Source organism: Chenopodium album, chromosome 19, assembly GCF_948465745.1.
Source record: "Chenopodium album chromosome 19, dcCheAlbu1.1, whole genome shotgun sequence".
NCBI lineage: Eukaryota > Viridiplantae > Streptophyta > Magnoliopsida > Caryophyllales > Amaranthaceae > Chenopodium > Chenopodium album.
The window spans coordinates 6553262-6567595 of record NC_137852.1 but is presented as its reverse complement, the minus strand read 5'-3'; the positions used below and the strand labels follow the sequence as shown (position 1 = coordinate 6567595).

General features: G+C 35.0%; 1 protein-coding gene and 1 pseudogene across 1 annotated transcript; one reads left to right on the top strand and one right to left on the bottom strand.

Moving 5' to 3' along the window:
* The first annotated feature begins 3026 nt into the window (after positions 1–3026).
* On the top strand, positions 3027–6394 carry LOC145594749 (protein DETOXIFICATION 43-like). The gene is made up of 12 exons (XM_081651084.1): positions 3027–3144; positions 3277–3555; positions 3665–3858; positions 4009–4144; positions 4463–4559; positions 4647–4747; positions 4874–5037; positions 5220–5291; positions 5477–5593; positions 5682–5777; positions 5869–5990; positions 6085–6394. Exons 1-12 carry the CDS (start codon positions 3036–3038, stop codon positions 6137–6139), a joined length of 1542 nt encoding a protein of 513 aa, XP_081507210.1. The 5' UTR covers positions 3027–3035; the 3' UTR covers positions 6140–6394.
* An 897-nt stretch (positions 6395–7291) lies between these two features.
* On the bottom strand, positions 7292–10105 carry LOC145594495 (zinc finger CCCH domain-containing protein 30 pseudogene; annotated as a pseudogene).
* Positions 10106–14334: the final 4229 nt, after the last annotated feature.

Genomic DNA, 14334 nt, shown 5'->3' with positions numbered 1-14334 from the left:
TAACTGAGTAGAAATGAAGCTACAATATACAACCCAACTTATGTTTCAATTTTATTTACTCATTTACATTATTCTTACAAAAAGTCATAAATTATGTATAATAGCCCTATAAGTTTTATAAACATTAGATGTAAAAAAGTTACAACAAATAAATAAAGGAATTGATAAAAAAAAAAAAATGTATTCATTGAATCACTTGCATTGCGAACTCCGCAAGTAATTACTTTGAGAAATGTAATTACTTGTAACTTTAATTAAAGACTTGGGATTTGTTTTATTGGATTGCAGACTTGCATTACTTTATTATCACGCAGTTAAAGCCTTAACCATATAATTCTCAAAGCTTGACATTCATGACAGGGGTCTTTAGGCCCTCAAAGCAAGGAGCTCTGTTCCTGCTAATACAATTGTTTTTTTGTTAATAATAATACAGTAGTAACAAGGGCCGGGTAATGATACACGTACACAATCCTAAAAGTGTGTAACAAAATTACGTATCAATTGGTGTAATTAATGTCTGATTTAACTTAACACGGCGGTGTATTACTAGCTCGTATATGCAATCATATAACAATAGTAAGATTAGTAACATACTAACATAGCTTAAGTAATGGAATGGAATGCGTGGTCCACTAAATAGATGGGATAGAAAAGAATTGTGTGTTATGAGAAAATGACAAAAAAAATGAAAAGAAGGAGTGGGCTATAAAACAGAACGCAAGCTTGCGTTAATTTACTTATTATGTCACCAACAAAACAGAACAAATAACAACACCTTACCTCCTCTGCTCTTTCTCTCTCCAACCCAATACACTAGTCTTTCAGCTTCATTCAATTCTTCTCAGGTAAACTATTCTCCATTTTTCTATTTCTATTTCTGTTTTATTTTTGAAATATAAATCTAACTTAATTTGATTCTGTATTGTTCAATGTTAGTTGATAGATAAATATGATCGACCAATGATTGCACCATGGTCTCCTCTTTTAGAATATACCAAGTACCAAGTAAAGTATTTCGTATATATTATATCATACTTCGTGTGGGATTATTTTTTCCATGTTAAATCATAATTTTCATCGTATGTATAAGAATAATTAAAGGTTGCAAAAAAGAAATATACTAGGAAGTTCTTGTCAGTTGTCACGAGGGAAATTCTTAACGCATTTATTATTTATATAAATCATTAGCTACATACCTTATGTTAGTCATGTACATTGTACATATATACTCTTATTAGTCATTATCAATGAGAAAGGGATGGAGTGATCTCTCCTATATATCACCACATATTATTAGCTTAGCTAAGCTAGGATGTTTAAAGTAAAAGTATGCAATTTATGAGATGGATCTTTATTCTTCAAATATGAGATGGATCTTCATTCTAAAATAAAGTTTGATCAATGTATTGCTCACTTTCAATATGGCAAGAAAAGCGTGTAAAACTAATCAACTCACTTTCAATAGATGTCGTCTTATTAAATAGACTAATACGTAAAACTCCAACCTTAGCTTTACTTGGGCCAATACTATAAACACATATATGTATATGCACTTTAGTACTTTACAATCCCATGAATCGGGCCTTTTTTGGGGCACTACATCATACGAAGTACTAAATAAGTTATAACATACAATGTTGTTATTTGTTAATGTACCAAGGCCGTGAGTCATTCTAGGCACATACTCGTAAGGTACAATTGTATTCATATTTTTAGGATGAAACAAAACAAAAGTACTAAACCTCCATCCTTAAATTAAAAGCCTCTTTCTCTTTATTATGTGAGTAAGAATGCTAAAAAGAGGCTTTGTATTAAGGGACGGAAGGAGTATGAAATAAAAAATTGAGGACAGAGTAATGTGTCAAGAAGAAAGAAAGGAAGAAGGTCTAGAAGAGAGGGAAGTTTAAGGTTACAGAGGGCCGTGGAGAAAGGTGGCACGTGAGATTGTGAGAAAGAACAATTAAAGTGGTACAGTAATCTTAGTGTACCAAGAACTCTTATTAATAACATCATTAGTACTTAATATTAGTATTATTAGACCACTTTTTTGGTACAATTACACTAATTGTCGTTATTTTTAGACTAGTGATGTTGTGATTATTAGTGGTATATCTACTAATAAGGGGGGTCACGCTAAAAATCTATGAAGAAAAAAAATGTAGTGGAAACTTAAAAAGTTGCAATTATCTACAAATTATGTTGTGGTATAAATATGAATTAGAATGTCACATATATGTGATATAAATAATACAATTTTTACATACTCCTTCCATCTCTTTTTATTGCCATAAATCATTTTGATACTAATATTATGAAAAACAATTAGAGAGAGAAAAAGTGTAGTTTTACATTGGAAGAAAAATATTAAAAAAAAATTACAAAAAATAATAATATTGCAATTAATATGAAACTTTTTTTTGTAAAAAAATATATACAGCCATACTCATACCGCGACCTTTCCTTTAGAAACAAAGAGAGCATGAATGACTGAATGTACCATCTTAATTAAAACGTCCTCTAGACCTCTACTCATACGTCTTTTCCTTTTGCCTCGTAGCTACTCCTTACTAATTAAATTTTGTTTGAATAAACTTCAAGTAGTTACTGTGGCATCTGTGACTTGGTTCATCGAGTAAACATTGTTAATGTAATACAAGTAACATTTAACAGCCTTAATGAGTTTGTTAGTGTGACATATTTTATATTTCTAAATGCATTTCTAACTTTGAAAGCTAAGACACATAATAATGGTGCAATTTTCTGATTGTGTAGTTGTTGATATAACCATGGCTGATGATACTGGTACATTACATCTCCCTGCTGCTGAGACCAACAAATGGAAGATACCACTTTCGGTCTTCTTTAAAGATGCAAGGTACTGTATTTATCTACCTTACCTTGATTATCATTTCTGGCTTATTTAATCTATTATTCAAACTATAAAAAAAACAAATCATTAGTAATTATATAACAAGAGATCTTCAAATATATGTATAATGTTGATGTGCATGTATGCATACAGGAGTGTGTTCAAGATGGATTCATTGGGTTTGGAGATATTAAGGATTGCTATCCCTGCTGCTTTGGCTTTAGCTGCTGATCCTGTTGCCTCTCTCATTGACACCGTCTTTATTGGCCACATTGGTCTGCCCTTCTTTCCCTAATTTCTTTTAGTATTGCAATCATGCCTTTAGATAATAAAACATGCAAATCGAGTATGTTACAAATCTATAATATGTCTTAATATGTTGTACTGCTGATTTAATGTGTGTGTAGGCGCCGTGGAGCTTGCAGCTGTTGGTGTTTCAATAGCTATATTCAACCAAGCTTCAAAAATTACTATCTATCCACTTGTCAGCATTACAACTTCTTTTGTTGCTGAGGAAGAGACAGTGAGCAAAATGAGTGCAGAAGTCAAAGACTCCGAAATTCAAAAGGAGGATCTTGCTGAGGCTGGTGACTCTAAAGAGATGATGCCCCAAGATGATGCACTTGGGAAACTAGAGGAGGGTACTGCTACAAATATCAGCAAAGATGACCATCTTCCCGGAGAAGGTCCTGGCTACCTCAAACTGTGCTACAACATATACCCAACATTATTCTATCTTCTACGAAGTAGAATTTATTCTAACATAAACTCTCCATGATTTTTGACATGTTTCAGATTACCTGGGAGTAACTAAAACAACCAAGAAAGTCTCGATCAGCAGTCCTGAGAAGACTATTAAAGTAGTAGGCAAGCGGCACATCCCATCAGCTTCTACTGCAATTGTTCTAGGATTGTTCCTTGGTCTATGTCAAACCATATTCCTTGTCTTTGGAGCTAAAATGCTTTTAGGAGTCATGGGTATAAAACATGTTAGTGTCCTCATCATTTAACTTTTTTTTTTTTTTTTCGCTTCATTTGCTTATCCTTGTATAAATGGTTAGTTGCTTAGTCTAATAGTCTTCATCAATCATTATGATTTCTTGCTCAGCTAATTCTGTTCTTGCCTATTTAATTTGCAGGATTCCCCTATGCTAAAACCAGCTCTTAAGTACTTAACATTAAGATCCTTTGGTGCTCCTGCTGTGCTTCTTTCATTAGCAATGCAAGGTGTTTTTCGAGGGTTTAAAGATACGACAACTCCCCTTTATGCTACTGGTAAATAGTCTTCTCTTCTCCTTTCCAGCTTATTGGCTCTTATCTTCAAATTCAGGAACATATGCAACAAAGAATATAGTCTATATATGACTCTTTGTATTGTAGTACAAATTCCATCAGTAGTATAAAGTACAAACTGAGTAGTAATATGCAAGAAATAATGATGATTAATGCTTATGGCTCTAACTCCAGTCGTTATTCTGTTCTGTTAGTGAAAACAAACTGTGACTACTCGTAATTACTTAGATTTGAATCATTAGTCTATTCCTTTTCTGTTTCACTCTTCCTCTTTTTACATTTTCGAGTTATATTCTACAGTTGCAGCAGATGGTGCAAATATCATACTGGATGCAGTTCTCATCTTTGCATGCCGTTTGGGTGTCAGTGGTGCAGCCATTGCTCATGTGCTCTCACAGTACGTTGCAATCTAAAGCATTTGTCATAAAACATGTTGTTCACAAATTTTGGTTTGTCAATCTCAGACATTTTTTTGGTGTTATAGGTACCTAATGTCATTTATACTCTTATGGAGGTTGACGAGGGAAGTTTATTTGTTGCCTCCTAGTTTAAAAGCTCTGCAATTAGGTCGATTCCTCAAAAATGGTATGGAAAATTTGAATTCTATTATTTATATTCTGTTTCATTTCCTAAGGTCACCTAAGGTAAGAATCAAATGATTTCTCCTGAAGGTTACCTACATTGAATGATTTACTGACATCTTTAAGACAGGTTTATATTTGTTCACGAGGGTCATAGCCGTCACTTTCTGTGTCACCTTGGCCGCATCTCTGGCTGCAAGGCTAGGTGCGACTCCGATGGCTGCATTTCAGATCTGCTTACAAGTATGGTTAGCTTCATCACTTTTGGCTGATGGTTTGGCAGTAGCTGGTCAGGTAAAAGAACAGATTTACTTCTTTCATCTGTTTGCTCTTTTACTCTGCATTTTAATCAAGCAACACAAGATGTATTCTCTGCTACGACACTGAATCGCATGACAGCAAAATAATTAGCAAGCTTTCTCTATGAAATTAGTGGTTGCTAATTATTCCTTCATATATTTGGCGTTCAATTTTAGGCAATCTTGGCTAGTGCATTTGCTGAGAAGGATTATGAGAAGGCAACTGCTGCTGCTGCTAGGGTATTACAGGTATGCCACTGGGATTTTTCTTCTTTCCTGCAGGACTTAACTTCATGTATGGCTGATTTGCACGTCAGTTGTTCAGAAAGTGAAAAGCCCGGATATCTACTTCCTATTCTTCTTTAGGACTTGATGTTTACACATGAATGTGTTCACTGTCCAAATATTGACCTTTCCTCACTGGTTCACTGCAGATGAGCTTTGTTCTCGGGTTGGGATTGGCTGTTGTTGTTGGACTCGGTTTGCAGTTTGGAGATGGGATCTTTACATCCGACAAGAGAGTTCTTCATCTCATCAGCATTGCTGTGCCAGTAATACTTAAATCTTTCACTGCCAAAACTCCTTTACAAATTGTAATTTATGTTCTACAATCTGACATGTGGTTTGTTTTCTCATCAGTTTGTTGCAGCCACACAGCCTATAAATTCCTTATCATTTGTCTTTGATGGTGTGAACTTCGGAGCATCAGATTTTGCTTATTCTGCGTACTCCATGGCAAGTTTTCAAGTTCTATGATTTACCAGAATAAGGCACGGTTTTCTACAGGAAATATTAATTTGATGATCTGAAATGTTCGCCTCTTTAGGTTCTGGTCGCTATTGCAAGCATTGGGTCACTATTTCTGCTATACAACAGCTATGGATTTGTAGGAATCTGGAGTGCATTGACTATCTACATGGGTCTACGTACGTTTGCTGGAATTTGGAGGTAATAGTTCTCCTAATGAAGCTGTTAGATTGCTTATTAGCTAACTGTGCAATTATGGTTAACACGACATGCTATGTTGGATGAAAATTTGTAGGATGGGAACTGGAACAGGACCATGGCGCTTTCTAAGAAGTGGTTCTTATTTTTGATGACTCTATCTCCTTTCAATAATGGCAGTCGTAGCTCCGAGTAACCAATGTGCTCACTAGTCATTACTATTACCGTAATTACCATCATTCATCTTTCTTGACAGTAAAAGTTACGCTCTCTGCACATTTTTTGGAGACGTAGAGAGCTGAATATATAGCTCGCCTCGCCTATCCTATCCTATCCTACCCGATTCTATCCCTGCTTCAGGGATCGCTCTCGATTAGTGCCCTTAGTTGTAGTAGTACAATATTTCATCAAAACATAAAAGTGGATAGCACAAGTGCACAGCGTGTAATTGTATCTTTGATTATTGAAAGAGTGGGGCAAATTTTCTGGTTTTCATATTCTTGCTTTTAGATTCACAAAACAAGGGATCAAAGTGCAGAACTTGCTCAATTATTAGACAACAAATATTATCTTGCAAAGAATGAAAATTCAACAATAAATGTGAAGCATGCTAAATCTCAATAAAATATTGAGAGATCGTTTCATACAAGACTTATCAAGATAATGATAGTAGAGATGATCCGTTAAAAACCATTAGGAGTCTAATAAACACGTTATTAATTGTTAATTATTATGAGTTTTGCCCCGATTAAGGCCATGTGCAGCATGAAACATTACATGAGCCGCAGCGGCTGCAACAGAAACATGGGAACAAAACTGAAACAATAATTCCTATTATTGTTAAGCAACAACTTCACATACGGTTATATGCATCAGCACAAATCCAATCATCATTTATTCTTTCCGAAAAATCTGATCCATTATTAGAGCACCAATTAAAGAATAGGATACAATGATTAGAGCATGATTACTTGATAATTAAACAAGTTGTCATCACCTAATTCTTCAAGCAAACTCCGATCACGACACATCACCAACCAAACCACCACTCTCAACTGAATAAACAGGTCCATAAATTTGATCACCCACCCTAATCTCAGATAGAGAACCTCCCAATGGTTCACATCCATCATAAAACTATTTCCAGACAGATAAGATTGTTCATATATCTGCATGGATGATGAGGCCTGCTTAACAGATACTCCTAAGTGTGATTTCGGCTACGGTTGTCAGGAAAGGGATCCATGCCAAGCTACCAAAAGCTAAATGATGTCTGATAAATTCGAAGTACCATGGTTTTTGTAATAATATTTCGTACAAAAGTTATAGTAGGTTCACCTCTTGATAACACATTGCCAACAAGTCAAATAAATGCAATAGAAAAACAAATATTACCTTCAAATGTATGTGAATTTATTGAAATAATAATAATTTATAGTTTTACATAATCAAGAGTTACGTTTCCAATTACAAGATCATTTCAAATATTATACACAATAAGGCATTTGCTCAAAATATGACATAACAGGACCAAAAGAACCTCTAACCCTTCTTCCTCAATAACCATCAACCAATAAAGAAACAAGGATCCTAATCTCCAATTCTTCCGCTCAATTTAGGAAATTTCTACGTCAAAAATATGTAAGGAAAATTAGTCCTACACTCCAAAGGGCTTGGGAAGATTTTTTCTGAGTCGGGTTCACTTGCTGTACATCCAGCTAAAGTGCTTTCGTTCCCCTTGGCTAATACGATAAATGACTAATAACCAAAATACTACATGCACTGTAATCCCAACTACACCAAAATTAAATATGGGGAAAAAAATCCTCCTAAAAAGGGTTTATAATATATCCTACACTAGTTCTTTCTACCTCAATCAAGAGCAAAAAAGATAGAAGAGTATCTTACTGGGTAACAATCTGATCAAGCTGCATATGCTCAAGCCATGCACCTACTACAGAATAATCCGTTGGATCCTTTGACGCTTTAGTAGCCAATCCCTCACCAGATGAAATAGCACCAGAATCAGGGACAACATGTTTTTCTTCCATCTCAGGGGGAGATTCCTTTACCAGAGACTGGACCCAAGAGAGGTCTGGTTCTTCTCCATTGTTCCCAAGCTCAAATGAAGACGATCTCCTCAATCGACCCATTTCATCACCCCCACCATTAACTGACCAATCCACCTTCCCATTGGGTGATCCCCAATTTGACCATGAATTGACTGGAGATCCAATCAAAGAGGACGTGTGTTTGATTCCAAACTCTCTAGAACTAAAGCTACACAGCTGCTGCTGCTCACGCAGTGCCAAAGCAGAAAGTCTAGCACTCATTGGTGAGATAGGTTCAACACTTCGCGGAGAAGATACGTTGAAAGAAGAAGCATGTAACAAAGGATGCTCAACACTTTTGGGTGAGTAAATATTTGATGTGTTAATAGGAGCCAAAAAACTCTGCTGATGTTGGAACTGATTGAGTAGCACAGACTTGTGGGTTGGGGAGAAAACAGCAGCTGCTTCCTGGTCAGAATAACGAGGAGACGAGGCAATCTCAGAGTAAAATACCTCCTCCAGGTTAGAAGGAGCCAATGTCTTTGTTCGAACACCGCGCATCAAGGAAGGGTTAGACCGTTGCTGTGAAAAACTAGCCATGTGGTCATCCAACAAATGCTGCTGTGTATCAAAATCAAATTGCATATTATAGTCCTGAGGTGGAATGTCTCTGGCACTAAGTGAAGATCTCAAACGACTGGATTGAAGGTTGCTTCCAGGAAGATGAAGTGTAGGAAAATTTTGTTGCGGGGACATAGGAGAGTTTGAGCAGGCATTGGTGGGAGGTGACAGGCACTGTGGAGAAAATGGCAATGGTGACATGGCTGAGATAACTGACGGGGAACCCGGAAAGAGATTCATTGCAGCTGCCATGTCCATGACAGTGGCAGCGGAGGCCGATGCACGTGGTGAAGGTGCAGCTGAGCCTGTCGACACATAAAGTGGCCTTAGCTCATCAGGGAGATGGGCAAAAAAACACACCCTTCGATTGCAGCTTGTCCCATCCTTGCATAGCCTCGTTTTGTATTGGGCAGGATGAAGCCAGCACTCAAATACCCCATGAGCATATTCACACAAGTCGCCCCTTCTACATGTGCCCTTCCGAAATTCAGGACAAGGAACACAACTATAATTATAACTCCTTGGATCCCTACGCCGTGCATTTTCTCCTGGATGAACAAAAGGGCACTCAGTCCAATCATGGGAGTATGCACGGGAGCAATGCCGGACCTTGAAAGAGAACATACGGAATTCATCAGTTGCATAGATGCTGTTCTTTATGTCAGGAAGAGAAGGGTCAATGGGGTATTCTTTCTTTTCTGGTGGCTGGTTTATAGAAGGATCTGTCGACTTCAGGATCTTTGGCGATGAAATTGAATCTGATGGGCAAGATGATGACTCGTTCCCGGGTGATGAAGACAGGGGAGGGGAGCTAGTTCCCGAACTCCTAACCGAGACACGGAGCTTAGGCCCAATAATGGACCTGTGAGAAGCATTGTTTGCAAGGAGATATTCTAATGAAACTCTTTTGCTAGGGAGTTTGGGAGGGGCAACGATTACATCAAATGGGCGATTACCATTCATATCCAACGCATTGGCATCTGCTCCAGATTCCAGCAGCAGCTTCACAACTTCATCAGCATCGACTGATCCACCAGAAGCTGCACAGTGCAGGGCAGTACTCTTGTCTGGGATGTCAGAAAAGTTGACATCAACCCCAGATTGAGCAAGTATTAGCTTCAAAACATCCAAGCTGCCATAAGTAGCAGCAACCATGAGGGGTGTACGATGCTCAAGAACCATTTGCCTAGAACCCATCTGCCGGCCATACCATAAACCAGCTTGACATATCACAGAAGCATCATGCTCTAAGATCTTATTGAACCCTTGAACATCATCATTGGCAGCAAGCTCTAGTATGTTGGAAAAACAGTTTTCTGACTCAGCAAAAACATGGTTGGGTTCCTTCATGGTTGTGTTAGAATTGTGTTGAGGAGGAGATTGCTCGGAATCAACCGTGGTGTTTGTTCGATCCAGACAACCACACATAGTTTAAAAAGACACAACTAGAATACCCAACAAGATAAGAAAATTCCATCAGATAAGATGCTCAAATAATCAGAAATCAGATGCTCACAAAATCAAATATCCTACAAACCACTAATATAGAATCACAGCATCTAAACTCAAAGTACAGTAGGTAGGCAGAAAGGACATTCACAATTAAGGAAAATCTTATTTAATCAACAAAGACAAGAATTTTAATTAACCTAAATAATCAATCTGCACAATACTGAATATGCCCCGTTTAATAAATAAACAAGTAATATGGAAATGGGTAATCATCCATTTAATCACACTCTCAAATTTTGATTTTTATAAACCTTATCAGAATCAAGAAAGCCTAAAACAATCAAAGCATCATCAATTGAAAAAAAAAACATAAAGTTATTAAGTAACCATACCAATTTGCAATAACTAGTAAGGGCAGAAGATGAGCAATTATACTAAAATAATCAAATTGATAACACAAATGAAGAAAACAAAGAGTGATAATTAAAATCTGTCTACTCGATCAAAATGTCAACCCCATTTATTTTCAAAGGTAAAATCTTTATTAAAAAAAATGTAAAATTGAGTTCATGGTATGCTATATATTAGTTTCAAAGCTTGCATTTGATATTTACATGATTAATTATACAAGAATTAACAAAACAGAAATCGAAAGCAATGGATCTCAAGAACCCAACAATTAAACAAGAAAAAAGAAAGAAAAACTTACCAAAAGATGAGTGAATCGAACAAATGAGTCAATCCAGAAACCTAAGTAAGATATTAGCAATGTGATTAAATAATTGTAATTGAAAGATTCAACTCTTATCTAATCAATTCATAAAAGAATTGAATAGAAGAGAAAAAGAGAGAATGTGTGAAAAGAAGAGAGAAACGAAGCTGCAACTCCAGACTTTACTGCAGTATACTGGTCGGCTCTGCTGTGCACCCTTCCTCTCTCTTGCCCTCCAAATTCCAATGAAATTCAAATGAAATTCAAATGAAATTAATCCCAAATTTCACATTAATGGAGAAATTCTGCTTAAATGAAATTTCTAACAAGTATAAATGTTTCGTGAAAGAGTCAACTCACACATCACACTAGTTACAAGCATACATGTTTTGCTCTTAAGCCTGCTCTTTTTCAATGGATTTTTTTTTGCTCTCTTTCTCGATTTTTGAAGGGTATTTTTACAATTGAATATTCCGTATATTAGAAATTTTCAATAACGGTATGCTTACCCACAATTTATATATATAAACACTAATCTAATGATAAAAATTGTTCTTCCAATCTTTAAGAACTGAACTGAAATTAAGTTAAAGAGAATAGGTCCGGAGCATTATTCACAGTATCTATACACATAATAAATAAATGTGTACTCATAATAATAAATAAATGTGTACTCATAATTTATTTTTAGAATTTCAAGTATTTGAATTTTATTTTATGTAGTTTTTGGTGATTGATTAATCTTTCCTCTTTTTTTCATTTACTTATTGATGGATTCTTTTTGTTAAATTATATTTATCATTTCAATTTAAAGAAAGAAAGGCATTGTGGTTTTTTTTTAAAGTGGACACTTCAGTCTTTCCCTTCACTTTTATAATAGAGATTTCGATTATAAGGCAATTAATTGGGTAATGGCCAATTGGAGTTGTGATATTGCACTGAAAATAAAAAATAAGGTTACTCTTTACAAACAAGTGAAGGTTATTTATTTATTTTATTTATTTTATTTTTTTTAGTACGAGTAGTTAATATGAATGAATAAGTACGGAGTATTATTTTTGAAACAAATGTTGTCACACACTTACACTAGCGGTGATCAAGTTGACTTGGCTTGACTCAGCCCAAATTTGGGTAGGTTTTAGACATAAAAATCTAGCCCAAAGTTAGTGTTTTTTGAACAAGCCATGGACAAGCTTATTTTCATATTTTTAGTTAATTTTTTTTGGCTTAAAATGAATAGCCTGCTAGGCTTGGTCTATTTTTGGGGTTTTGAGCAAACATTTTCAGCCCGAACGACCCAATCCGACATAATTGACTTATTTTTTTCCCTTCGACCTAATCTGTCCCATGATCACTTTTAGTTCGCACAATGTGGCTAGCACACACAAAATTTGCTATTTCGATATACCCCCTAGATATTATGTATTACGAAATAGATGGTTTATTAGTCTTTATGAAGTAATTCAACATACACCTTAGATATTATCTATTACTAAGTGAATAGTTTATTACAGAGTACAAAGTACTATTGTATCTTAGCCCAAATGTAAAATGTTGCCGCCCATTGCAAAATACAGAGTAGTCAACACATTTTAATATATTTTTTTTTTTGTTGTTTAGGCCAAAAAAAAAATGAAAAATAGTCAAATTTCTGGTCTAATTTCTTCAGGTATTACTAATTTCGACCTTTAAGACAAATTTTGACCTTTTTCTTTTGTTTAGCTTTAAGTTTTCAATCTTAATTTCAATAATTTTACATTAGTGTAGATGTTTGCCCCACCTCCTCATCGTGGAGTTAAAAGACTTTAATCAAATTAAACCTGCTTTGCAAATCTATGACCATTACTATGAATAAGATCTGACTTTCAACATACCTCTTCCATATGGGAGTTAAAAACAACCTTTGAAGAGGAGGTCCGAATAAGGCCATGTTCACTTCACCTTAAAATAATAATATTAGGTTATAAATAATATAATATTAAAGTCCGAGCCGATTATTGAGATTAATTTTGATCTAATTTAAAAATTGTAAACGAAAAGATAAAACGTGCTATGTAATACAAAGAAATTACAAAAACAAATCTAAAAGAAGGTAAATCAGAATGATGCCACAATATACTATGTACTTGTACATATTATCCAATATTGTTACACGCATTGAAGAAGAAGCTTCAAAAGATTCCTTTCAACAAAAATATAATAAAAAGGAAAATTGAGAAGATCCAAACATTACAAACAGAAATAAAAAACAACAGAAAAAACTAAGACCCCTTTTAGTTGCACTAATAAATACAAGTAATAATTACGTACTAACATCCCTAGTAAAATGAGATTAGTAGTAGTAATTATTTATTATTGGACTTGTTCTTGCTTCCTTTAACACACGATTTAACAAATTGCTTCAACCCGACTTTCTTATGACTATGTGAGGACTTCTCTTCTCGATCTTTCTCTTGCTTTTCGCTCTCCATTTCTTGTTCAAGCTGCATGCATAACTGAATCATTATCACTATCAGTTCCTCTTACTAAATTATTGATAGAGTATAAAACGTATTCCTGAGCCTCAACCACCAGCTTAAGCTTTTGGTTAAGTTGGTCCTTCAATCATTATAAACAATAGTCAAACACAAAAATTGGAATTACATATACCTTGAGAAGGCGTTGTTCGATGAGGGAAACCCTGTCAAGGAGGGTACCTTTGTGCTCCGTTTCGACAATAACGTCGTCAATGGGACGGCAATGTAACTTGTCAAGGTTCCTAGGCGAAAAGAATTCGACATCGCTTGTACGAGTGCCACTTGATGGTGTGGATGGTGATGAATTCTTTAGAGATCGGTTAGACCCTCTTAGGTTCTCCAAATGCCTCATCTATTAATAAACAACATACCAAGTTAATAAAACAAGTAATAAAATTCGTAATTCATATAAAATCACATATATTATGGTTAATTAAACGAGTACATACCAAATTATCAAGACGGTCAAGCCTAGAAAGAATAGGCTGTTGAGTGACTGCCATAATTAGTACGTATAATACTTAGCTTCAATTAACTAACAAAGTTGGTTACTTTGAGATAAATTATAATTAATAGAAGCTAATCAAAGATTGTTCAAAATCTTTATGTGATATGGTATTGTAAGTTTGTAACTAACTTAGCTTGTTTAATTGATTTTGAGAAGTGAAAGATTACAAGTTTTTGAGGAATAAGGTAAGCTTAGTAGTGTGTATAGATATTAGTATAGAAAATGAAGAGATTAGTAGCAAACTAGCAATAGTAGCTCATAGTAGTAGATTAGATTTATATAGAATTATCTCAATTAAGGACGAATTGCCACGCGTCTTAATAGACAGCTATCTTTCTTCTTACGAAGCCACGTAAGTAAGAAGCTGATTATTATTATTACAAAATAAAATTATTTTAATTTCCACAAGAAAAAATAATAATAATAATAAAATAATTTTAATGGATCGGATTATACCCTCTCCTTTTAAGAGGATATGTACAGATTT

What these genes read in the sequence shown, in the direction of transcription:
- LOC145594749 (XM_081651084.1), top strand. Translation starts at nt 3,036, where the DNA reads ATGGATTCATTGGGTTTGGAGATATTAAGGATTGCTATCCCTGCTGCT. An exon ending in AACTCCCCTTTATGCTACTG is followed by an intron (nt 4,145 to 4,462) that starts GTAAATAGTCTT and finishes TATATTCTACAG; the next exon opens with TTGCAGCAGATGGTGCAAAT. An exon ending in CTTATTCTGCGTACTCCATG is followed by an intron (nt 5,778 to 5,868) that starts GCAAGTTTTCAA and finishes TCGCCTCTTTAG; the next exon opens with GTTCTGGTCGCTATTGCAAG.